General features: G+C 37.2%; 2 protein-coding genes and 1 pseudogene across 6 annotated transcripts; 2 read left to right on the top strand and 1 right to left on the bottom strand.

Moving 5' to 3' along the window:
* The first annotated feature begins 2,748 nt into the window (after positions 1 to 2,748).
* On the top strand, positions 2,749 to 10,496 carry LOC140954771 (uncharacterized; annotated as a pseudogene).
* Positions 10,497 to 17,084: 6,588 nt separating this feature from the next.
* LOC140954287 (probable disease resistance protein At1g61300) lies at positions 17,085 to 21,124 on the bottom strand. The gene is made up of 2 exons (XM_073405648.1): positions 20,700 to 21,124; positions 17,085 to 20,383 (listed from the first exon to the last, which is right to left on the bottom strand). Exon 2 carries the CDS (start codon positions 20,365 to 20,367, stop codon positions 17,227 to 17,229), a length of 3,141 nt encoding a protein of 1,046 aa, XP_073261749.1. The 5' UTR covers positions 20,368 to 20,383; positions 20,700 to 21,124; the 3' UTR covers positions 17,085 to 17,226.
* A 1,486-nt stretch (positions 21,125 to 22,610) lies between these two features.
* Positions 22,611 to 26,489, top strand: LOC118055009 (uncharacterized). 5 transcript variants are annotated; one of them, XR_012168315.1, is made up of 3 exons: positions 22,611 to 23,300; positions 24,807 to 25,134; positions 26,051 to 26,489. XR_012168315.1 is itself a non-coding variant. In XM_073405609.1 (2 exons), the coding sequence occupies exons 1-2, from the start codon at positions 22,699 to 22,701 to the stop codon at positions 25,069 to 25,071; spliced, it is 867 nt and encodes a 288-aa protein (XP_073261710.1). In that variant the 5' UTR covers positions 22,611 to 22,698; the 3' UTR covers positions 25,072 to 25,320. The 5 variants fall into 5 exon arrangements, 1 of the variants encoding a protein (XP_073261710.1); XR_012168313.1 differs by having other exon boundaries at positions 26,023 to 26,489; XR_012168312.1 differs by having other exon boundaries at positions 26,019 to 26,489.
* Positions 26,490 to 26,845: the final 356 nt, after the last annotated feature.

Here is a 26,845-nt window from a genome sequence, read left to right as displayed (position 1 = left end):
AGGTACAATTGGTTCTTCTGCAAGTACTGTTGGTACTTCTTCACCTTCAAGGATCAAATCAGTGTTGATCCATCTGACTGCTGCTTGATCATCATTCCATTCCCAAGATTTATCTTCTTCAAAGATAACATGTCTACTCATAATCATCTTCTTTGTGATGAGATTATACAGCTTGTATCCCATCCTTCTTTCACCATATCCGACAAAGATGCATTTCTCGCTTTTATCATCGAGCTTTGTCCTTCTTGCATCTGAGATCTTTGCATATGCCACACAACCAAAGACTCGTAGATGAGTAACACTTGGTTTGTGACCACTCCATACTTCTTCTGGAATGACACCTTGCAAACTTCTAGTTGGGCAGCGATTCAGTAGATACACTGCACATGGTACAACTTCAGCCTAGTATTGTTTGGGCAACTTCTTTGCTTTGAGCAGACTTCTTGCCATGTCAAGAATCATGCGATTCCTCCTTTCTGCTACACCATTCAGCTATGGTGTATAGGCTAGTGTTGTCTGATGTCTGATGCCTTGCTGTGTACAAAAGGCTTCAAAGTTGTTTGCTGTATATTCTCCACCTTGATCAGATCTCACGGTTCTGATCATATAGCCACTTTGCTTCTCCACAATTGCTTTAAAATCTTTAAAACAATTGAATACTTCTGACTTCCTCTTTAGAAAGTATATCCACGTCTTTCTACTAAAATCATCAATAAAAGTGAGGAAGTACCTATTTTTTCCAGTCGACATAGGCGTTATTGGGCCACACACATCTGTGTGTACTAACTCCAATGGCCTCTTTGCTCTCCAGTTGACTTCTTTGGCAAAACTGGATCTGTGATGTTTGCTGAGGACACAACTCTCACAGACTTCATCTGGATGATCAATGTGAGGCATACCTTTGACCATCTTCTTGCTTGCTAGCATCTTCAGACTTGTGAAATTCAGATGCCCAAGCCTCAGGTGCCAAAGCCATTCTTCACTGTTGGTGATGGCGCTTAAACACCTTGCTGCATCATACTGGATGTTCAAAGGAAACATCCTATTCTTGGACATTTTCACATAGACAATTAATCTCCCATTGTTGTCTCTAATTGTCAGATGACAATTCTTCGAGTAAAGAGTATAACCTCTCTCCATAAATTGACCTACGCTGATCAAGTTCTGTTTTATGGCTGAAATAGAATAAACATCGGCGATGTGGTTGTGATCGCCGTTCTTCAAATTGATTGAGATGTTGCCTTTACCTTTGAATGGAACCTTTGAGGTATCTCCAAAAGTAACTAGACCTTGTTTGGTCTCATCTAGATCACCAAATAACCCTCGGTGGCTGCACATGTGATTGCTGGCTCCAGAATCTAGATACCATACATTCTCCTATTTCTCACCATGTCCTTGTTGGATAAGAAATGCAGCTGCTCCTCTGTCATCCTTCTCTGCATAGTTGGCTTGCTCACGTACTTCTAACGGAGCTTTCCTTCTTCGACATTCAGTGCTATAGTGCCCAAATTGATTGTAACTATAACACTAGATATTCCTCTTGTCACGGTTATTGTAACCGTCTCCTCTTCCTCTAGGAGTGAATGCTTGTTGTCCTCGGCCTCCTCTGATGGTGTTTTTGCCACCTCTTCCTCTAAAGCTTGTATTCCAAGAACCTCTTCCTTGGAATCTCTGGAATCCTCCTCTGGATTGTTGACTTCCTGCTTGAGTGGTATATCCATTTGTTGAAGTCTCCCCTTGCTCATATCTGTCCTTGAGAGACAGCTTTACTTGTAAGGCATGCTCGATGGCCTTATCTCCATTTCTCTTTACAATTTTCTGCTCATGAGCTTGCAAAGAACTCATAAGTTCATCAACTATCAATTTTTCCACTTCCTTGGACTCTTCAATGGCGACAACAACAAAATCAAATTTTGGATCTAGGGATCTCAAAATTTTCTCAGTAATTCGAGAATCGGTGATGGCTTCTCCATTTCTCCTCATCTGATTGACTATCACCATAATTCTTGTGTGATAATTAGAAATAGATTCTGAGGACTTCATCTGCAATAATTCAAATTCACCTCATAAAGATTGAAGACGAATCTTCTTGATTCTGTCAGCACCTTTGTATCTTTGTTGGAGAGCCTCCCATATGTCTTTTGATGTTTCAGCGGAAGCAATAATCTCGAATGTATCTTCATCAAGACCTTGATAGATGGTGGTTTTTGCTTTGTTGTCTTTCTTCTTGTTGACTTTCAAGGCTTGCTTTTATGCCTCTTGTAGAGCATTTTCTGCTTCTTTGGACTCTGGTTCATCATAATCATGTTGTACAATATCCAAACACTCTTGTGAACCAAGGAATGCCTTCAATCTGATGCACCAACTATCATAGTTGTCTTTGGTCAGCTTCGGGATGAGTGTTTGTGTACTTTCTGTAGTCATTTTGCTCTTTTAATGACTATATCACCTTTTGAGAGCCAAATTTGACACTGTAGATCGATCCAAAATGGTCCAAATAGTAGGGAAGCAGTCTTACTTTGAAAACATCAGGTCAAAATATAGGTGAACCGGTCAAAAAACCGATTTTGTACGGCGGGCGGTTCGCTGGGAGTCGAACCGGGAATATTCTGTCAGCGCGCTGGCGGCTGGGAAAACTGCTCGGCGCAACACGTGTACGGGCGGCTTGGCCGCTCGGCGCGGTACGATCGGCTTGGTGGCTCGGCTTGACGACTCGGCTCGGCTCGGCTTGTGGCTCGGCGCGATTGGATGTTGGCTCGGCTAACGGCTCGACTTAGGCAGCTTAAACGGCTCAAATATGGCGCGCGTGGACGGCACTCGTCTTTAACCTCTGGTGCGCGTGAGCGACTGTCACCGGATCTTCAGGCGGCGCATGTGGCTCACCGCGGGCTCCGATCAGGCTGTTCTTTGCACCAGTGAGTTCGTCTTGATGAGATCTACAATGTGGAATGATAAAAACTTGTTTTTTGAAAACTTTGAAAATTCAGGTATACCCCAAAACACTCCTGTTTTCTAACGAACGGGCCTCTGATACCAATTGTTGGTGGGAGAAACCACTGGTGGTGGCTTTGAAACACTCAGAGGGGATAAAACACAAAGTTTTATTACAAAAACAGAAGCTTACAATTAATACACAATCTTACAATACACGCCCTCTCTCTCTATATCTAGTGTTTCTCTCTTCTCTCCATACATTTATAATAACCTTAGCTTAGATGCCTATTTATACACAAATTCAAAACAAGAAAATTCAACCGTCATGTGTGAAGGCGGTTGGCAGCCAATGGTGTGAATGCGGCTAGGCGGTGGTGGCTGGTGGCTGGCGGCTGGTCGGTGACAGCTGGTGGACGGTTAGGTGGTGGTTGCCTTCCTTGACCTTCTAGATTGAGTTTAATATTCAACAGATATCCTGGGTTTGATCTATCCTGCTCAGAGGACAACATCACAGTGCTTAATCTGCCAACTGGATTGAGTCTCCTCATCGAAAGAATTGACTATAGACATCGACTTATTTATGCAAGGGATCCTCAAGGTTGCTTTCCAAGGCAACGTTTAAAGTTCAGTTTAGGGGCTTCTCACTTCCAAATTATGAACGATTGGCTGTACTATGGTTGGACCTTGTTCAATTGTTCACTTTCTAGTGAGAAAAGGTCTCCTTCGTGCATGGATAAAATCCCATGTCTGAGTACTTTTAAGCATGAAGTTTATGCCGTTGACTTAAGTATTCCCATCAGTTACTCTGATTTGTTATCTTGTACCAAGATGTACAACATTTATGGAATTTCATATAGTATGTTGCTTGAATAAAATTATGTTCTTACTATGTCTTGGTCCAATCCAACTTGTGGATCTTCTGAAGCTGAATGCTCCAGCATTCTTCCGCACACGAAAGGTATGCTTTTCTATCTTTCTTCCTTTTTTTCAAATTAATAATTGGCATTTGAATACGTAAATAAAAAAACAATAAGGGTTTTTCAAATTAATAAAGAAACTCTTTCCGTTTGTGTTGCTTTCATGATTTTACTAATTGCCTAAATGGGAGAAGCTAATAAGTATTCAATCCTTTACAGATGTGCGGCGAAAGCTACTGATTGCTGGTTTGTAGTCTGCTCAAATCTCCATCTCAATTTTACACTTGGTTCAATACATTACTTCCCAAAAAAGAAGAAAAGGAGTTTCCTGACTCAGAATGTTGATATGCAGGAGTGATTTCAGGATTCTTCCTTTTTGCAATAGTGATTATTGCACTCCACCGCGCCTATAGAAACGATTAAACACAGAGAATATCAAGCCAGGGTTGAAATGTTTTTGGATGATTACAGATCACTGAATCCCACTAGGTACTCCTATGCTGATCTCAAGAGGATCACAAATCAATTCAGTGATGAATTGGGCCAAGGAGCTTATGGAACCGTGTTCAAAGGAAAGCTAACCAATGAAATTGATGTAGCTGTGAAGCTCCTCAATAATTCCATAGGAAAAGGGGAGGAATTCATCAATGAAGTGGGAACAATGGCAAGAATCCACCATGTCAACGTTGTTCGCTTGATCGGTTTCTGCGCTGATGGATTTAGACGAGCTCTAGTTTATGAGTACTTGCCTACTGATTCTTTACAGAAGTTCATATCCTCAGCAGACTCAAGGAACCATTTCCTTGGCTGGGAAAGGTTGAATCGTGTTGCTCTAGGCATAGCCAAGGGGATTGAATATCTTCACCAGGGGTGTGATCAAAGAATCCTCCATTTTGATATCAAACCACAGAATATCCTGCTTGACAACGAATTCAATCCCAAAATCGCCGATTTTGGGATGGAAAAGCTGTGTTCCAAGGATAAAAGTGCTATTTCCATGACGACTGCTAGGGGGACTGTTGGCTACATTGCCCCAGAAGTGTTCTCGAGGAACTTCGGGAGTGTTTCCTATAAATCAGATGTTTACAGCTTTGGCATGTTAGTGTTGGAAATGGTTGGAGGAAGGAAGAACGTCGATGATACAACAGAAAATGGCGACCAGATATACTTCCCGGAATGGATTTATAATCTCTTAGAAAAGGAAGAAGACCTGCGGTTTCATATGGATGGAGAAGAAGATGCTAGAATTGCGAAGAAACTAGCAATTGTGGGGCTATGGTGCATTCAGTGGAACCCAGCAGAGCGTCCTTCCATGAAAACTGTTGTCCAAATGCTTGAAGCGGAAGGAGAAAACTTAACAAAGCCTCCTGATCCTTTTAGCTCCTCTGTCCCTAAGAGAACCAGCGCAGGCCGCATGCCAGCGAGACGTCTTCACCAAGAGTTGGCAGCCATCTCAGAAATAGAGTGATCAGAAATTTACTCTTTTCAGTAATAACATATTAGGTTCGAGGACCATCGAACATAGGAAATTGTACTAATGCTTCTTCTTCTTCTTCTTTTATGTCAATTCACTTTCTAAGTTCTAAATTACTAATGCAGTGTCAATTCAGAATGAGATGTATCAAATCAACAAATTAAAATGTGTAAATAATTTTGCAAATCCAACCCTTTATTGATCATATTTGGGCAGTCCAGCCTAACCTACTTCAATTGCGAAGGGAATCAATATAATTGATGAGTTATTTTATTTATTTATTTATTTTTTATAAATGTATGGGTCTGACATCAATAACATTTGGACTTAACAGTACACATAAATTTGGCAGTCATTTTTATAGATGAGTTTTTTTATTTATCTTGAATAATAATAGTTTTATATAGACTTGGCAGTCATTTGGAAAAGTCTTGATATGTGAACTAAGGTTGTCAACTTTATTTTGTTCCGTCTGCAATGACCGGTATATCTCATTCCAGTTAAAAAAATAGAATAAATCAGAATAAATTTCATCTCGCTCAAAATCTTAGTTTATTACGAAAATTTAGCCCAAATTCCGGTCAGATCATTCTAGTTCTGTTCTGGTTGTTCCATTCCAGACAAATACTGTTTTTTTTTTTGTGTGTGCTTTTTGTTTTTTCAATAAATATTGTCCAGTTTTACAATATCAATTATATTTCTCAATCCAACCGTTGGACTAGACTAAGATTTTACTAGGAGTCTCCTTACATATTTTTATATTTTAGATTAAAATTTTAGGGTAATTAGAGTTCAAAAAATCCTTGCAAGACTATCAATGACATTTTTGTATTTTTGTTCAAATTCATTATTTTGTTTAGAACTATCATTTTATTGTGTTCTTTTTTTAGATTGATTTTTTTTAATTTCATAATTCAACAATAAGTTTATTGGTAATTGAGCTTCATAATTTGTTTTAACTTATTTTATTTGAGATTATCATGGTTTGGAATGTTAATCTAAGTTGATTTGGGTCGGCCCAATATATTATTATCTCAACATTTTTCAAAAAAAAAAGTTGCCTTGAATTTTTTTGTCAAACAATAGCATCATCCTGACATTAGTGGATGATTGTTAATGCTTATTGATCATTTCTTCGTTTCTTTTGCACGCGCGACTCACTTTGGGTTGAAATCAATATTGCTCTATATATAGGCTCCTCAAGGCTTTTTTTCAAGCGTCTCTAATATATCTTGAGAATCTAGCTAAATTTTTACTCGAATACACAAAGTTTCATAGTTGTCCTTTATTAACCTAGGATATTAAAGTGGGAAGTTTGAATTGACCATGTTAAATAAGCTCTGATACCACTTATTGGAAGAAAGATAAGTGTGGTATAAGATCAAAATAGTAATGCAAAATTAAAAACTCATGAACAAGAAAAAAGATTGAAATGAAAGTATACTTTTATATATTAAAGCTCTCTTAACTATTCTTTCTATTTTGTACTACTTAATAATGTTGAATTGTAAGCTTTTTTTATAGGCATAAAGTCCTAGATAATCAAAGAATTAAACTAATACAATAAAATTTTAATATGAACATGAATTATATTTTACCGATTGAATTGGTTGATCGTTTCTCAACTAGTCAACCGTTTCAATTTATTCTACCTAGTTTCTCTCTCAATTGGTCAATTAATTTAACTAGTTTTTAGAAATCAGTTTACTTTCCAACATTGTGAGTATCTTTCCCCTGCAACGGAAGGAAGAATATCTTGGAATATCTCATGGATTTGGACAGGATTGGGTGTTTTGGTTTTTGATGAGATGCTCCAAGAAAAATATCAGGCTCGTTGGATGTCGTTGTTTGTGATATAGACAGTTGATGACTTTTTTTTTTTTTACTTTTCAAAGTAAATGATTTTGACATTTCAAAGGAGGTGGGAAAGCAGTGTTGAATGGTGGATCAATAACTCACTGTCTGCTTTGCTACTACTCCTATCTGACGACCCTGACATTTCAAAGGACGGCCAAGTAGCGGTTTTCTCCTTCACCTTTCATTGCGTTATCACTCCGAAATTCAAAAGTTTTTATTGGAGAAAAAAGAAAAGGAAATAGAAAAGCTGGACTGTTCTCAAGACTTGAAGAATAGTTTTGAGCAAAAATTGCGTATACACAGTGTATCACTTCAGCCTTCCCCATGCTTAGAGGAATGAACGTCCTTTTGGCTTGCTACATAGCTTTTCTTTTACAGCTATTAGTCTTCCAAACTTGCCATTCTAGCAACATCACTGCTCATCATTGTGCTCCTTCTTCATGCGGCAATATCCAAAACACTAGCTTCCCTTTCAGACTAAACACTGATCCACAAAGCTGCGGATACTATAATTATACTCTGATTTGCGAGAACAATATTTCTACAGTATTATATTTGTATTCAGGTAAATACTACGTGCAGGCAATCAACTACGATAACTTCACAATCCGAGTGGTAGATGCTGGTGTACAAGATAATTGCTGCTCCATCCCTCGTTATTCTTTGGCACCTGATAACTTCAGTGACGGAGAACCATACACATGGTATAACTACAAGCAGGTGCCGCGGCCGGAAGTGAGTGAAGGTTACTGGTTACCTCCACTATCACAGCCTATGATTTTCATGAGCTGTGAAAATACGGTGAATTCTCCTCTTTATGTGATCACTTCAAACTATGGATCAGGAAATTATTCCAACTCTTCTCTTGCGACTCATTCGAATTATGTGACTCTTGGCGGCATGAATGCCTCGGATTTGATGGAACTGTGCACCATAGAGAAAATATTTTTGCTTCCAAAGAAGAGCTACACATACAAGTCCTTCGAAGAAATACACAGTGACCTGGCATATGGGTTTGAGCTTTCATGGTACAACATCAACTGTGAAAATTGCACAATGGGTTGCTACATCAACAGCTCAGACCGTCGTCAATGCATTGGCAGCTGTATGTAACACTTGATGATTAAGTTGCTTCAGATTTGATTCATAAGACTATAAATAACTTGTGATTTGAGGTGGTTTCATATATTTTCTCTGGCTTACTTTTCAATTTTTCATTTTTTTCTGCGCATTAGCACAATATTGCACTGTCCCCAGAAGTTCATGTACAAATTCTGTGCATCCATTACCTGTGGATTCTACTATAGTGGACTGATCATAAGATTCATTCATGTTCATATTGTAAAACGTTTGGTTCATCTTAACTTGACCATGGATACACATTAATTAGTTCAAGTCACATTATTAATTAAATTGTGTGTGCTCTTATCTATTTTCTTTCGCATTTACTGTTGCGTATACCATTAGAACTCTTTTTAAACCTAAATTCTCGACAGCTTTTATTAAAGGCTACCGGAAAATATCACTACTCTACGCAGTGATAGGTGCGAATTCTCTTTCTGCATCTCACCTTGTTTGTGTATTCTTAAGTGTTTCTTCAAACGACATATTTGTGAAATAAGGATTGTTGTTTCTTGAATAGTAATTGTAATTTTGTTCACCATTTTCTGCAGTTTACCTCTACTCTATATCCTTTTTATTTGGTAAGAGATTCCTTCATTTCTTTAGTTTCGCAACAAATTTCTAGTGAAGACAACAAATTTCTAGTGATCACAAAACTTGATTGTTTTCTGGAAATTTCCTACACAGCACTACTTCATGGGCTAAAAGTTGTTTGTGGGACTCCATGTGTGATTATATTTTTGATCTACAAATGGCGAAGGAGACATTTATCAGTATACGATACAGTTGAACAATTTCTACAGGGTCAGAATAACCTTATGCCAGTAAGGTATTCCTACTTAGATATCAAGAAGATTACTAGAGGTTTCAAGGACAAATTGGGTGAAGGAGGCTTTGGTACAGTTTACAAAGGAAAGCTTCGCAGTGGGCGTTTTGCAGCAGTAAAATTGTTGGGAAAATCGAAAGCTAATGGACAGGATTTCATAAATGAAGTTGCTACTATAGGAAGGATTCACCATACTAATGTGGTGCAGCTAATCGGGTTTTGCGCTGAAGGATCAAAGTGTGCTCTTGTATATGATTTCATGGCTAATGGATCTCTTGATAGTCACATATTTTCTCGAGAAGGATCAATCTCTTTAAGCTGGCAAAAACTACATCAGATTTCCCTTGGAGTGGCTCGTGGTATCGACTATCTTCATTTAGGCTGTGACATGCAAATACTTCATTTTGATATCAAGCCTCACAACATTCTTCTTGATGAAAATTTAACTCCAAAAGTCTCTGACTTCGGGCTCGCTAGGTTTTACCCAACGAATGGCAGCATCACATCTCTTACTGCAGCAAGGGGCACCATAGGATACATGGCTCCTGAATTGTTCTACAAAAACATTGGACGTGTCTCCTATAAAGCTGATGTTTATAGCTTCGAAATGCTGCTATTGGAAATGGCAGGCAAAAGGAAGAATGTAAACGCATTGGCAGAAAATTCAAGTCAAATCTACTGGCCATATTGGGTTCATGACCAGGTATCTGATGGAAAGGCCATAGAAATCGGAGACGATGCCACGGAGGAAGAACGTAAGATCGTCAAGAAGATGATTATGGTTGGATTGTGGTGTATACAAATGAAACCCATGGAGCGGCCTACAATGAAGAATGTTGTGGAGATGCTTGAAGGGGATTTGGAAAACTTGCAATTGCCTCCTAAGCCTGTCTTCAATCTAGATGTGACGCCACCAAACATTGAAGGAGAGTCATCATCGTTGTCAGGGGATTCTACCGAATCAACCAGTTTGGTTGAAAATGCATACTAAGTGATATGATGTGAAAATGATAGAATAATGGTGCTTTCGGACTTGGTTATGATGATTTAGTCTGCAAACATTATGATAGTTTATCTAATTTGTGTTTAGCTAATTTAGAGTTCAAGCTGTTGGATAAGCTTCAACATTACGGAAAGCCCAAAATATCCTAAACAAGAGTAGTTAGGATAAGATAGGCTTGATGTAATCCTAATAGAATTAGGAGTTATCTAGTTTTAATAGAAATAGGAAAGCTGTGCTACTAAGATATAAATATCATTGTTGAGTTGTAACAATGATCACAACGAAAGATTGTGGTGTTTAGTTTTGAGTTATTTCTAAACATAATAAGAGAGTTATTCTTATACACAAGCAAAGGGTTTTTTATTTATTAGAAACTAGAATTGGTATCAGAGTTGTAGGCGAATCGATCAAACAACTTGAAAACCAAACTATGGGAGACAACACCACTCCTCCGCAACCAAAGGAAGTCATCCCCTCTTCAATCCAATGCCCCATGTTAAACTCTACAAACTATGCAGTATGGGCCATGAGGATGAGAGTTTTGTTGCGAATTCATAAGGTGTGGGAAACAATTGAACTCGGTTCAAAAGAATCCCACAAGAATGATGTCGCAATAGGATTATTGTTTCAATCCATCCCGGAGACTCTTATCTTGCAAGTAGGCGAACAAGACTCTCCAAAAGAGATATGGGAATCAATCAAAACACGTAACCTTGGTGATGATCGTGTCAAGGAAGCAAGACTTCAAACTCTAATGTCTAAGTTTGAAAGAATCAAGATGAAGGACACGGATACAATAGATAACTTTGCGGGTAAGTTATCTGAGCTAGCGTCAAAGTCGACTTCACTTGGACAAAAGATTGAGGAACCAAAACTCGTGAAGAAATTTCTCAATAGTTTGCCAAGAAGTAAATACATCCAAATCATAGCCTCTCTTGAGCAAGTTCTGGACTTGAACAAAACAGGATTTGAAGATATTATAGGCAGACTCAAAGCCTATGAAGAACGAATTCTCAATGAGGAGAATCACGGAGAAACACAAGGCAAGCTACTATACACAAATTCAGAGCAACAAAGTTTTACAGCATCACGAGGGAGAGGACGTGGAAGAGGATACAGAGGGCACAAAGGATGAGGCAGAGGAAGATTCAACCCACAAGAACGGACAACAACTCAAGGTGATCAAAACCAAACAAGAGAAAAGAAAGATAGATCAAAAGTAATCTGCTATCGCTGTGATAGACCTGGTCACTTTGCTTCCACATGCCCTGAAAGAACACAAAAGATACAAGAAGCAAATAAAGTAGAAACGGAAGAAGCCGATCCAGCCCTTTATATGCACGAAGTTGTGTTCTTAAATAAAGAAAATGTCATACAAAAAAAGTACGAAACAAACGAAGGAGAAGGCGGAGTTTGGTATCTTGATAATGGAGCAAGCAACCACATGACCGGCAATAAGATATATTTCCTGGAACTCAACGAGAACACATAAGGGAAGGTGAAATTCGGAGATGGATCTTGCGTTGAAATAGGAAGGAAAGGTTCAATTCTTTTTCAAAGCAAAACGGAGGAACAAAAACTTGTTGCCGATATCTACTACATTCTTGTACTTAAAAGCAATATTCTAAGCCTAGGACAAGCTACGGAAGCCGGGTGTGATGTAAGGATGAGACAAAACTACTTGACACTCCATGATCCAAGTGGAAGACTCTTGGTAAAGGTCATACGTTCAGCCAATAGACTCTATAAAATAAGTCTAAAAATAGGAAAACCGGTCTGCTTACACACGAGGATAGAAGACGATACTTGGAGGTGGCACGCAAGGTTAGGACATATAAGCTTTAAAACAATCAAAGTTATGTCCCAACAAATGATAGTTCATGGCTTGCCGGAAATCAGAGAAGAAAAAAGATTGTGTGAGTCGTGTTTAGTTGGGAAACAAGCTCGTCAATCTTTTCCAAAGACATCTATGTTTCGAGCCTCTAAACCCCTAGAACTCCTACACGCAAACCTATGTGGTCCCATAACACCACCAACCATTGCTCACAACAAATATATATTTGTTATCATAGATGACTTTTCAAGATACATGTGGTCAATCTTGATAAAAGAAAAGGGTGAAGCGTTTGGTAGATTCAAGGCATTTAAGAGTCTAGTAGAGAAGGATCTTGGGAAAACAATCATAACTCTTAGAACTGATAAAGGAGGTGAGTTCACTTCAAGGGAGTTCCATGAATTTTGCGAGAAAAGCGGGATCAAGAGGCATCTCACGGCACCCTACACACCACAACAAAACAGTGTAGTAGAAAGAAGGAATAGGACGTTGATGGAGATGACAAGGAGCATTCTCAAGGCAATGAAGGTACCAAACTATCTATGGGAAGAAGCAGTACGCCACTCTACATATGTAATCAATAAGGTACCAACAAGAGCCCTTGAAAACATGACTCCTTACGAATGCTTGCGAGAGAAGAAACCGAACCTAGGACATTTAAAGGTTTTCGGTTGTGTAGCATACTCAAAAATTGAAGCTACAAACCTCAAGAAACTGGACGACAGATCAAAGACACTAGTGCACCTTGGGATTGAGCCGGGATCCAAGGCCTATACACTTTATAACCCAACGACATGAAAAATTGTTGTAAGTCATGATGTGGTATTCGATGAGAAGACAAGATGGAGCTGGAATGAATCAAGAGACGAACCAAGAAGGGATCCGGGAATGTTTTACATAAGATAGGGTGAAGTTGTGGATACAGGAGAAGGACCCACGGTAATAGCCAATGATCAACACCAAGATCATGACAAAACTGGAAGCAATGAGTTAAATGATCTTGAGCATCATAATCATGAACATGAAGACGACAACAACACGGACGAAGACTCTCATAGCAATCACGATAATGAGAGTAACGTGCACCACCAACAAACAGAGCAACCGCTAAGAAAATCGACACGTCAAGTAAGTCAACCACGTTACCTTGATGATTATGTTCTTCAAGCCTCTGTAGAATGTGAGAGACTTCTACTTTCGATGAATGATAAGCCAAGTCATTATAAAGAAGCAAAGGGTTCGGCAAAATGGAGACAAACATGCAAAGAAGAGATCGATTCTATCAACAAAAACAAGACATGGTCTCTAATTAATAAACTGAGTGAGACAAAAGTTATTGGTCTCAAGTGGATCTTCAAAATCAAGAAAAATGTGGATGGGACTATCAAAAAATACAAGGCGAGGCTCGTGGCTAAGGGATATGTCCAAGAATCCAGCATAGATTTCGATGAAGTTTTTGCACCAGTTGCTCGTATTGAAACTATTCGATTGTTGATTGCATTGGCGGCATCACATGGATGGGAAATTCATCACTTAGATGTGAAAACAGCATTCTTACATGGAGAATTAAAAGAAGATGTTTATGTTGAGCAACCCGAAGGCTTTGAAGTAAAAGGTGAAGAACACAAGGTGTACAAACTATCGAAAGCATTGTACGGTTTGAGACAAGCTCCTCGAGCTTGGAACACAAAATTAGATCAAATCTTGAAGGAGATGAGATTCAAGAGGTGCTCAAAAGAAACTTCCGTGTATCGCAAGGAAGAGGAAAGAACTCTTCTCATTGTTGCTATTTACGTAGATGACTTGTTTGTGACTGGCAACACTCTCAAAGTCATAAGTGAATTCAAGGCTGGGATGTCAACAAAGTTTGAGATGTCAGATCTCGGAAGGCTCACCTATTATCTCGGTATTGAAGTACAACAAGTTGAAGATGGAATTGAAATTAAACAAGAAGGTTATGCACGAAGGATCTTGAGAGAAGTTGGTTTAGAAACTTGCAATCCGACTCAAGTACCTATGGATTTTGGACTGAAAGTGTCAAAGGCACAAGAAGAAGCAGAGATAGATCCTACATGTTATAAAAGGAACGTAGGGTGCTTACGGTATTTATTACACACACGACCCGATTTGGCATTTTCTGTTGGAGTTGCTAGCAGGTATATGCAAAGCCCTCGCAAGTCACATGGTGAAATAATAAAGCACATACTACAGTATCTAAAGGGAACGGTGGCATTTGGCTTGAAGTTTAATCATGAGAGATCAAAGAAAATCATTGGGTTTAGCGATAGCAGTCACAATATTGATCAAGATGATGGAAGAAGCACTACGGGTCATATATTCTACTTTGGATCCTCACCAATTACTTGGTGCTCACAAAAACAGAATACGGTTGCTCTCTCGTCATGTGAGGCTGAGTTCATGGCAGCGACGGAAGTAGCCAGACAAGCCATTTGGCTTCAAGACCTATTAAGCGAGATCACCGGATGGAAGACCGAGCAAATCATCATCAAGATTGATAACAAATCAGCAATAGCACTCACCAAGAACCCCGTATTTCATGGTAAAAGCAAACACATTCATAAACGCTACCATTTTATACGAGAGTGCATTGAGATGGAACTTGTTGATGTGGAACACGTACCGGGAGTTGAACAAAAGGCGGACATCTTAACTAAAGCATTGGCAAAGATCAAATTTGCAGAAATGAGAAGCTTGATAGGAGTTCAAGACATGACCGAAGCCAAATTGAAGCTTAAGAGGGAGAATGTTGGATAAGCTTCAACATTATGGAAAGCCCAAGATATCCTAAACAAGAGTAGTTAGGATAAGATAGGCTTGATGTAATCCTAATAGAATTAGGAGTTATCTAGTTCTAATAGAAATAGGAAAGCTGTGCTAGTAAGATATAAATATCATTGTTGAGTTGTAACAATGATCACAACGAAAGATTGTGGTGTTTAGTTTTGAGTTATTTTCTAAACATAATAAGAGAGCTATTCTTATACACAAGCAAAGGGTTTTTTATTTCTCATAAACTAGACAAGCTGCGGCTTGTTTCTTCGGTGTGGTCTATATAATCATCATACAAATATGTTCTGTATTGTGTTTAACAATCAGATTTCCACTCTCTTTGGCAATCATAGCAGTAATTATACATCCTCCATGATAACTGTTAATTACATGTTCTACATATTAATTATCGTATTTGTCTCCAGCAGAGTAATATTTTGGCTGCAAATTAACAAGTTGATGCATGAAAAGGCGAGTCTCTATTTATAGGTAACCACTACAAGTAGTTTCGGAGACCACAAATCCAAGGCAAGTCTCTAGAATAATCCTTCCACTACAAGTAGCTTCGGAGATAGAAAATAGCGATTTATTTGCTATCATAGGGATGATTCTGAACAGAGGAGCTTAATTTCATTTTCTTCCACCAACAATGCCTTCTTGTCAATGTTCAGCCTCATGATAATCGATCTAGCGTCACCATTTGCACATTACCATATCTTGCATAAGCCACGAAGAACCATTCACAACAAAACAGGATTGAAAACCATGACCATAACGGGTGCTGTGAAATGAATATTGAAACAGATGGGTGAATTTGATGCAGAAAAGTAGAGAGGAGACAATGAAGCTTGCTTACCGGTCATGGCATTTCACCAGGGAGCTCTGCTTCTTCAAAAATGCTCAACTGTGTTCAACAACCTTTCAGGATCCTCGTTAGCTGCGGGCAATCACCCACAGTAATTTCCTCAAGAGAATTGCATAGAAGACTTCCAGAATAAATGCTATTCAAATTATGACATTTGTTCTACGAGATATTCCCACTTTCTCAGGATGAAAATCATCCCACGAATCAAGAACAAGATTTGTATGTTATAAATACATATTGAAAGCTTCATAATAAATGTTTACAATTTTCAATTTTTTATTGCATTTATATTTTCAGAGTATCTTTTTAAAATATTCTTGTATTTTATTTCTCTTAAAATATACTAAATTTATCATCGGAGGATCTTTAAGTTCTCTAATTAAAATTATTTTATTGCAGGTATCCAAGATCTTCTTGATGAATTTAAAATATTTTAGATTAAAAAAAAATCCAAATATTTTAACATATTAATAAACCACTATCCCGAATATCAAATATCTTTTTTATTTTATATTCTTGAATTTTTAAACTTCGTCATCTTCATATTTATTTCAAACGCTTGGCCCACTAGCTTCGCTGCCACCAATACGTATCTTCTAGTCCAAGAAGGCAAGAACACTTGTGTACAGGCCTTCCTAGAAGAGCGTCCTCTCTCAACAAATGACTGGTGTGCTTGCTTTGTTCTTTGTCTAGTCTCGGGTTCATTTCTTAGTCCATTTCTTAATTTGTGTTTGGTATGCATTATAGATACTTTTTTAAATAATTTTAATTGAAAATAAATCAAACAATATTTTTTAACTTTATTTTTATTTTTAATATTAGTCAATCAAAATAATTGATAAATACTTAAATAATATCATTGAGATGCTTTTTTTTAAATAAAAACTAATTTTAGAAATATTTTAAAAGTCTTGAAAAACAAATGAAATCACGGAAAGATATTAATCTTGAAATTCCATTAGAAAAAAATATCACAAATAAAAGGCAAATATATTGGCCTTTTATAGAAAAAGGAAAGAGGCCGGTAGGTTCCAATCAAAGAGCAGTCAAGGAATTCCCAAGCAGGAGTATGGTTTAATTATATGTGATTAACATGGTCTTGATGATGACTTACCAAAAATAATTTTGAATTGTCGATGCTCCATAGAGAGTTTAAGGCACAAGCCACTCTCTCCCAGGGAAGCAATAATTTTTAGCAATGCTTGAAAGTTTTTTTGTCCCGTAATTGCAGCAAAATTTGCATTTTGCACCTAAAACGATCGATAGCAAAAACAATCTGTAATTTTTCTTGCAAAGATCTGTAAGGTAATTATAAGATCTGGAGATCTGGACTTGGATTTAAAACTAGAGAAATCTTTCTAAATGAATAATTAGAAAAGAAAAAGAGAAGAAAGAAAAGCTAAGCTTTACAGCTGGAAAAAACATTATCAGCACTGCATAAATATGAAATGTTTAAGTTAAGTTGATGCTGAAATTCTGAAATGTTTATTTCTATCACTCCTTGCATAAATAGCATGACGTCATACCTTTACTATTAGGTAAAGGTTCCAATACCAAAATACAAAACAATCCCTAGAAATAAACATTACCAGAATCATAAAATCCTAATTCCATCCCCGGAACATGCTCAACTCTGTGTTAAACAAACTTTCAGGATCTACTTCAATTTTCTTAAGAGAACGGGAAATAGTGACCGGGATCCTCGTTAGCTGCGGGCAATCACCCACAGTAATTTCCTCGAGAGAATCGCATTTAAGTCTTCCAGAATAAATGCTATTCAAATTTGGTAATTTCTTCAATACCAAAACCCTCAATTTATCAAATCTACGAAAAGTAGAGGAATGCTCATCACTTCCCATTATCTCCTGCATGTTGTAACATTCTTCGACTACAATCACTTCCAATCGGAGTGCAGACAACAACCAAGGAGGGAGCAGCACCTTCATCCTATGACATTTATGTATCACCATCTCTCTGAGATTGCAGAAGCCTAGCTTTGAAGGTACTTCAAAAAGGGTTTCTAAGATTATCAAACCATCAAGGTGTAGAATCTCAAGCCCTTCAAATACATGTGATGGACATAAGCTTCTCATGTTTTGACAACTCACAAAAACTACTTTTGTAATGAAGCGCGGGATCAGACGATTTGCATTGTCAAGCTTGAGGTCATAAAACCAAGCCTCGTTAATTAACCAAGAATTCGATCTCGTATAATTAAGATCTTCAAGAGAAGAGAAAGAAGGTCGTCCTACAGTAACCTTGTATTCAATTTGTGAAAATCTCCGTCCAGATTGGAAAACTATGAAATCGTCTGGATCACGGAAGTTGCATTCCAAAGTTTCCAAATGATATAATCTGGAAATTTCATCTCCTCTAATTGAGAGAACAACTTCAGGTTTCTGATGAAGCTTGAGGAACTGTAATTTTAAGAGTTGGGGTAAAATACCCGACCGTAAAACACGCACCCCGCTTCCATCAAGATTAAGATACCTGAGATACTCCAGCCTTTCCATTCCCTCGGGCAAATCTTCAAGTCCAGTGTAACTGAGATCCAACTTCTCCAATGCCTTAAGCTTTGCTAATGATGGTACATAACTCAGCTTTGCACACCATCCCAGCAACAATGCAGTGAGTCTCGTCAGATGAGAAATAGAATCCGGCAACTTCTCTATATCTGTGTCGGAAAGATCAAGAACCTTGAGTTCGATGAGATGCTGGAAAAAAGAATCCTCCACCAAATTCAATTTGTAGTTTCTGCATAACAATAATGTTGAGAGACGGGGGCACATTGGTGAAAAGGCTGTTGGAATATTCTCGATTCTATTTTCCATGAGTGAAACTCTTAACAGTTTCTCTCCCCACCATCTTGGTAATTCTGTTAGTTGTGCACCTGCTTCAACCATAGCCTCCCCACTTTCCTTCAATATTTTCCAAGCCATATCCCAAATCAAATCATGCATCTTGACATATCTGTAACGTTCATCGTCCCTGGAACCTTCTAATAAGCTGGCATCTTCAAGTTGATCAAGCATGGTATGGCCCCTATCAAATTGTGCATACCTACTCCCCATTTCTTTGACTATACCCTCGTCAATAAAATACTCTATCAAGTCCCCTCTCAAGATGATCTTGCCTTTTGGAAATAGTGTGATATGTAAGAAGCACTCTTGAAGTGCTGAATCGTTCAACTGGGTATAGCTAAATTTCAATACTCGAAATACATTGGCTTCCATGTCACTTGGTCCAATTTCTAATCTTCTCAGTTTTAGCAATGCATCTCTCCAACGATATTTACCATCCACTCCCTTCATGCTTCGAGCCATTGTCATGATTCCAAGGGGCAAACCATCACACTCCTTCACAATAGACTCTGCGATCTCAGGATAAAGTGGAAAACCACGCCCTAATCTGTCTATGAACAGATCCCAAGCCTCACCCTCAGAAAGAGGCTCCACTTTGATTATCCTTTGGCAATCCATTTTTCGACATGTGTCCAATGATCTAGTTGTAAGAATCAGCTTACACCCATCTGTTTTAAGAGGTATTCCCACTTCGTCAGGAAGAAAATGACCCCACAAATTATCAAGAATTAAAACACCTTTTATCACACTCAATGCTGTCCATAGCTCCCTGGCTCTAATCATCACATCTTTTCCATTCTGAAGACATAAACCAAAAGCATTGGCAATGAGATCCTGCAATGCGTGAACGCTAAATTCTCGAGATTCGGTAATCCAATAGACACAGGGACAAATGTCAGGTTTCTCTTGAAGGTGATCAAGGATATGTGTAGCCAAAGTTGTCTTTCCGACTCCCCCCATCCCGTAAATGCCAATGCATGAGACCTCATCATTCAACAACCAAGAGCAGACATCCTTCATATTTCTTTTAAACGCTTGGCCCACTATCTTCGTTGTCAGATCATATCTTGTAGTCCTAGGACGCTTATGTACAGGCCTTTTAGAAGAGCTTCCTCTCACAACAAAAGACTCTGTTCCTTGTCTAGTCTCGGGTTCATCTGGCATAAGAACGACAGGAGCTCTAGGTTCCTCGACAAGCTCAGTCTCCCCCACAATCAGAAAACCCTTCCGTACTCGTTCATCCGAAAGAGGTTGTTCTTCTTGCTCCATTTCTAAGCCCCGCAAAGCAGTTGAGGCTGCATTATTTCCCTCGTTATTGCTTGAACTTGGCACACTCTTATCTACAGGCATTTTAGAACAGCTTCCTCTCTCAGTAACAGCCTGCATCAACTCCCGACTCTCTATACCATGAAGAGTGATGTTATTCGTATCCGTTTCAAATGCTTGAACTGCTGGCTCTATTCCCAATCCAGTCACAGGTGCATCGGGCATAAGCATGCTAGGAACCATGGTCTCCTCAGACAGGAAAAACTCTCCCCCAGTTATCCCATCCATCCATGAAACATCATCCAAACGAGATTGTCCTTGTTGTTGCATTTCTAAATCTTGCGCAGCATCTGAATCTGCAGTAACTATTATATTATTGCTTGAACTTGGCATGCTCCCACGCATTCTGCCAGGAAGCTTATCTAACGCTGCTCGTTGAACATCTGGAGTTACTTTTTCACAAATTTTAACACCACCACCTCCAACTCTTGCCAGATGATATTTCATCCTTGTAGTGGAAGTACTTCCAGCCAATGTCTTCTCACAAAAAATGCACTTCAATAAACCACCATCCACTTTCTCAAAATAACTCTGAAATGGATCACTTCCTCCAGCCATTTTTTCTTCTGTGTCCCTACATACAGACATAACAAAGAACTTTCAGAATATTGAATTAAAATGGAACTTAAACTAATTGAAAAAAAGAAGAAGCTAAGTTTAAGATAAAAAGAAAAATTGATTACAGGTGTTTCACGGTCTAAACCAAAGTCAAGTTAAACCACTCCAAAGATCAAAGTGTTCTTTTCTTTTTACTTTCCCAATAATTCTACAACTGGTCATATCAGTAATTTAATAACCAGTATGTTTCATTTTGCTTAGAAGAATCAAACTACATGAGTTGGAAAAGAAATGGTATGAAAAAAGAGCTAAAATTAATCAAACTTAATTACCTGAACAGCAGAAGCAGCAAGATGTTATCCAATGGTTTGATTAAATCAGAAAAAAGAAGATGGACGGGGAAGAGTGAGTGTTGGAGACGAGTGATAGAGCTTCGGCTTGTGTGTTTGTGGATAAGGATAGATTCAGACAGTCAGAGAAGCAGATGACAGTGAAAAAAAGTTAAATGGACTTCTGTCGTTCATGGATGTCATATGGACATGTTGTTGGTTTTTCAGGAAGCGGATCCGGCGAGGGGTGCTCTAGTGAAGGCGTGGGGGTAGGCGGTGGCTGATGATAGTCTCCTCGTGTGGTGGACAGCACGCCAGCTTTGCAAACGATGAGAAAGAGCACGATCCACCACAAAACAGCAGAAGAGAAAGCAGCAGGCCGAGAGAAGAAAAGGGAGCAGGAGCAGAGTTGACCGAGAGAGAGGTAGAGCTTGTTAAAGCAATTCAATTAATATAAAATAAATAAAAACTTGTATAAGAAGGTTAGAATTTTTTTTTTAATTTATTTATTTTAAAAGTATATATTTTAATCTAAATTTAAAGTAATAATATATAAATTAAATTAAAAAATATTTTTTTTTAATAAAGCAAACAAGATAGATATATATTTTTTAAGATTCTTTCAAACTTACAATGTGAAAACTATAAGTATTGAGAGTTTACCAATTAAAAATACAAAGCGAGAAATAATTGTAAACTTGATAAAAAAATTTACAATTTACAAGAAAAAAAAACAAAATATAGAATAATAGTTTCATGCTTGAGATGATAGAGATGATAGTGAATAAAATAACAATCTATCTCAATACATTTAATTCGTTCATAAAAAATTGAATTGTAAATAATATAAATAAAACTTTAATTATTAAAATTCATAAAAATAGAAAAAGAAAATTTCTATTCAACTCCTATTAAAAAAAAATTTACTAATACAAATATCTTATTTTTATTTTTATTATTCTTTTTTTTTTCTAGAATGTGATTATCAAATCATTTACTCTCTCCAAAAACTTTTGTGATAACTTTTCTTTCTTTTCTCAATATCGCAAGATTGAAATATAAAAAAAAATAAAGTTTGATAATGAAACATCTTTAAAACAATAGGAATCAAATAACAAAAAATTTGAAACTTTAAAATATTAAATTAAAATTTTTCCACATCAAAATTGGAATGGTATATTTATTTTTGTTCTTCATTAATTTTTTATTTTGTACCACAATTAAATTTCAAATTTAAAAAATCATAACCAGACTCAAATTTAAATATCCTTAAAACCAAGCATGCGGGAGATAATGTAAATCAAAAGAAATACAAACAAGTGATAATATAACTCTAAATGATAAAATTATAAAAATAAAATGTTTAATAATCAAAATTAAAAATACATTGTTCTTATAAAAGTGTATGTAAATCATGTTTGTGCTACAATTAAAGACCCATATGTTTTAGTTAATGACTAGTTGTGGACTCATACTATGTCATAAGGTTAGATTTTTTTTTTGTTTAAAAATTAATGTTGAGGTGTTGCAAATATATTTTGAAGCATGAAGAAGAATTCTCATTTTAGGTTATAGACTTGACTATGTCAAATAGGATAGTTTATTTTAATTAGATGATAGAAAAAATAGAGCAATGGAAATAGATGTACAAAATTAAAGAAAAAGTCATGATAATATAGGGAAAAACTTTAGAGGATGAAGTTGCAAGAATTAAAAGTCCAATGACTAAAATTAAAAAAATGAACTGCTCATATGTACAATCAAATCCACGACGAAAGCATGAACATTGTTTGGTGCCGTAGTAAGAGATCCTTATGTTCAAGCTATTTCTGTAATAATCTCTAACTGTAATTTGAGTTCGTCATCCAATTGTAAGCTACACGTCGTCTGTGATTGTCAGTTTTCTATTCAGACGTTCTGTGAATAGTCAGTCAAAGTGAAATACAAGAAAACAAATCCCTCTCTCCTCTCCCCGCTCTGTAAACTCTCCTTTTAGGTAGCCATGACTGCGGCCACCAAGAAACACCTACCCTCCTCCGCTAAGCCACCCAAGAACCACCACCCTACCCCCAACACCACCACCACAACTAGCCCACAACCTAACATCACTCAAAACCCTAACCCAACCACTAATCCATCACCACTATCTCCCACCCTCAAAGACCAGGTTTTGTCACGCGCCACCCACATCACGCACCAAGAACTCCTCAAAAGAAGGTCTTACAAGCTAAAACAACTCTCAAAATGCTTCAAAGATCATTACTGGGCATTAATGGAAGAACTCAAGATTCAGTACAGAGAGTACTATTGGGAATATGGTGTCAGCCCTTTTCAAGAAGACCATCAAAACACCCTTCGAAAACAAGAACAGCAGAAACAGGGTGGTGGGATTGGCGTTCTAGAGAGGGAGAATGAAGAGAGTGGGGCTAATATTGAAGTTATTGGTGAAAATAACACTAATGTCAGTGATTTGAAGAGTAATCATAGGTGTTTGTTTGTTGGGTGTAAGTTAAAGGCTATGGCTTTGACAAGTTTTTGTCATCTTCATATACTTTCTGATGCAAAGCAGAAGCTTTACAAGCCTTGTGGTTATGTTATCAAAAGGTTTCATCTTGCTTTACCTTTTTCTTTGATTTTTGGATTATAAAGCTTATTTCTTTGAAGGGTATTTGTTTGTTTTTTTTGTGGGGTTTTGATTGTTTGGTTTCTGTAAGATTGTTTTGGTGGTGTTAAATTTTAAATTTCTAGATGGGTTTTGGGATGTCTTGTTTATGCTTGGATGCTTGGGATTGCCATTTTTTGAAGTTGTTCCATTTTTGTGCAAGATTAGTTTGCCATTGACCAATTGAGGAAGTTTGGAGTAGGTAAATTGAATGAGCTTGATTAAGATTGTGTAGGAATTGGTTTATATATACTTGGTATGAGGGATTTGGAAAAAAAAGTGTCATGAATCATGAAGGATCTGTAAATTCATAGCATTTAATTACCTGAGAATTGCTTGTGACCAAGATATTTTGGGGTTCAAAATGACTAATGATGCTTGATTTTAAGCCGGGATTTTAATCCTTAATTATGTACAGATTTTGCTAATGTGTGAAAAAGTGATATGAAGTGTCTGTTTGTCTTCTTGCTTCGAGCAACGATTATGGAACTATTTGAAATACTAGAAAGTTGTGATTTTTTCATACGAGATTTGTATCTCTTTTTTTTTATTACATTAGTTCTGGATTTAATGGGACCAGACTTAGAAGTATAAAACTTTGTTTCATGGTATACATTATGCTTTGACCTTACAAGTAGCCTTCAGATGCCATCATGGTAGATAACAATGCACATCAATACCTTAGCAATAAGCTAAACAACAACAACAACAACAATAATAATGAGTAGGGGAGAGTTATCTCTATTCTTGAACAAATTGTGTGATGACATTTGATGGTCCAAGTAGTGGCTAAATTTGATTTGATTTGATAACCAGGGTTAGAAAGAACTCTAGTAGTGCCATAGAAGTAACTTGGATTCTTGCATGAATAACCTTGTTTTCACTTTCACCAGGAACTCATGTTTATACTTGGATATTATACCAAACGATTTGACTGTGTTGGGTGAAGTTGTGACTTTTGCCTATCTTTTTTGAAGTCTATTTTCTTGTTTTCTGTGATTACTGCTGTGCATGATGTCACTGTCTTGCCGCAAGGTCCGTGGGGCATTGACATCATGGCTACAGCTTGTAATAGATTGATGGCATTAGTTAACATCTAATATGAAAATCCAAACATCCATTCGTTGATGGATCTATGCTTTAGACTCAAAACAATTTTAAGTTTCTTGCTAAAGTAACAAGAGACTAAAATTTTAAAAACAAACTTGATATCCAAGCCATAGCTTCCTGTTTGTCCCTCCTTAAACTAAGATAGCTATCATTTCTTCCACCAGTCTGCTTTCCATGATACCAAGTCAAAACTATTTTGAGGGGCAGTTGATTGGATTTGCTTTCAATGCTTTTCTGTATCATACGATGAATGTTAAAATGGTGTGTTATGAGTGATGCTGTGAATCAATTGATTTTCCACTGATCATTAGATTTCCTTGGTTGGCTATGTACTCTAGCGCTCAGGCTGGACCGATAACATGTGGAAAGCCAATACTGAGGTCAACAGTTCCTTCTCTCTGCACCATCCATGTCCAAAAGGCCCAGAAACATGTGACTCAGGCTCTGAGGAAAGCAGGTCTTAATGTTTCTTCATCGAGTAAGCTTGCTCCTAAATTTCATGTCATTGTGACAGAATATGTGCGTCAAATTCAATTCAAAAGAAAGGCTGCAGAAAGGGGAAATCGGAGTAAAGTCATGGACAAGGAAGTGACTGCTAGCTGAGCTGTTTCTCCATTGTAGAGATGACTTATGAAGCATGAGTAAATGTTGTTGGAATAACCCAAGGTAAGATGTTTTCCTGATCAAGCTTGGGTAAAGAGGGGACAAATGATCATAATTCAGATCATCTAAAAGTTTCAAACATACAATTTCTATTAGATTTTTATTCTTTTTAGGATATACAGAGAATTATTTTTACTTAGATTATGAATTCATGTTGCCTTTAAGAAATAAAACGGAGAATTATTTTCACTTAGTCTTTGAATTCACGGTGCCTTTAAGAAATAAAATATACCACTTACCATTCAAATCAATTGTTGTTTGCAGATATTCTTGTCCAGGTGTTTTATCTTCTAGTGACAAACATTAGGTGTAGTGTAATGGTTCACTACATGGACTGCACTAGGTACTTTGTGGTGAACATAAAATTTCTACTCATGCTATACAATTGTAAAAACTCTCGTGTTGAACCTCCTCTATTTTAATTATAAAAAGCTTGTATAGCCATTCAACTTGAATTGGTGCATGATGGTATTCTATACGTGTTTGGTATTATGGTGCAATGTGTTTTTTATGAGTAGTTTTTTACTTGAAAATGCATCAAAATAATTTTTTTTTCAGATTTTATTTTTAATTTTTTTTATATTAGCATATCAAAATCATCAAAAAACACTAAAAAAAACATCAATTTGATGTATTTTTCATGTCAATTGGACTTTTAAAAACGCATCCAAACACATACAAATGCAATGCTAAACAGTATGTGCATGTATATGCACTGAGCTTCTGTGCTTTTTCTTCTTTTAATGTTGAAAGATTGTATGGCACAACCAGGCTTTTATTGGGGTGGAATCCTTGATCTATATGACAAGATTGTTAAAGCGGTTTATATGATAAAGATTGCCATTTATTTTAACTTAAGCTACTGTAACTTGTCTACTTAATGCAAGGAAGCATCATCCAAGTCTCTACTGTTATCCAGCTATCCAGCCCCTGCAATTGGAGTTTTTAGAGATGAGCCCGCCGAACATCATCCAAGTCTCTACTGTTATCCAGCCCCAGCAAAAAAGTAACCAAGTCACTCAACAGCATGTCAGTGGCCTGACCTGTGTTGAATACATTATCACATCAAATGGCTTCCAATGATAAACCAGACCTTATGTTCAGGAGATTATGGTCAAGTTAAACCACAGCTCAAGCTTGAATTGGGCATGACCTGTCTAGATTGCAGCCCCAGCCTGGGGACTGGGAGCACTGCTTCAAAGTTTCATTTTTGAAAGCAGTCTTCTCTGCAAAACTGATAATATAATCTGCTACAATTAACTTCTCCAGTGATGCATGATCTTACTACAATCACAACAACAATAAGTGTGTTTGTGAACATGCTGACCCTATGATTCTTATAAATATATGTCAACAAATCTCCAGTGATCCTATGATTCTTTGTCAACAAATCATAGTGCTTACAATCCTCAAAATGAACCTGGGAGCTACAACACAAAGGCACATCTAGTTTTGCAAGCAAAAATACGTTCATTTTCATCCTCTGGTATTACAGCACCAGTAAGTAGTTCTTAGTGTGACATTTTGGAATTTTTATTAAGAAAACTATATTCAATGTTCCAATCAATCATTTTATTTTGTGGCCTTTAATTTTTCTTTGTTTATATGCTATTAGAAAGACTGTATAGTTATAAAACTCGATTAGAGAGTTAAACTAGTCTAAGATCCAATAATACGAATCAACTCAAGCATTTTTTTTATTCAGAAAACATTT

The sequence above is a fragment of the Populus alba genome, chromosome 17 (assembly GCF_005239225.2).
Source record: "Populus alba chromosome 17, ASM523922v2, whole genome shotgun sequence".
NCBI classification, from domain to species: Eukaryota; Viridiplantae; Streptophyta; class Magnoliopsida; order Malpighiales; family Salicaceae; genus Populus; species Populus alba.
The sequence above is the reverse complement of the archived record's forward strand: the minus strand, read 5'-3'. Positions and strand labels throughout refer to the sequence as shown.

Excerpts from the sequence above, each read along its gene's own strand:
- LOC118055009 (XM_073405609.1), top strand. The coding sequence starts at position 22,699 with ATGACTGCGGCCACCAAGAAACACCTACCCTCCTCCGCTAAGCCACCC. Across the intron at positions 23,301-24,806 it reads TGTGGTTATGTTATCAAAAG|CGCTCAGGCTGGACCGATAA; the intron begins GTTTCATCTTGC and ends TATGTACTCTAG.
- LOC140954287 (XM_073405648.1), bottom strand. The coding sequence starts at position 20,367 with ATGGCTGGAGGAAGTGATCCATTTCAGAGTTATTTTGAGAAAGTGGAT.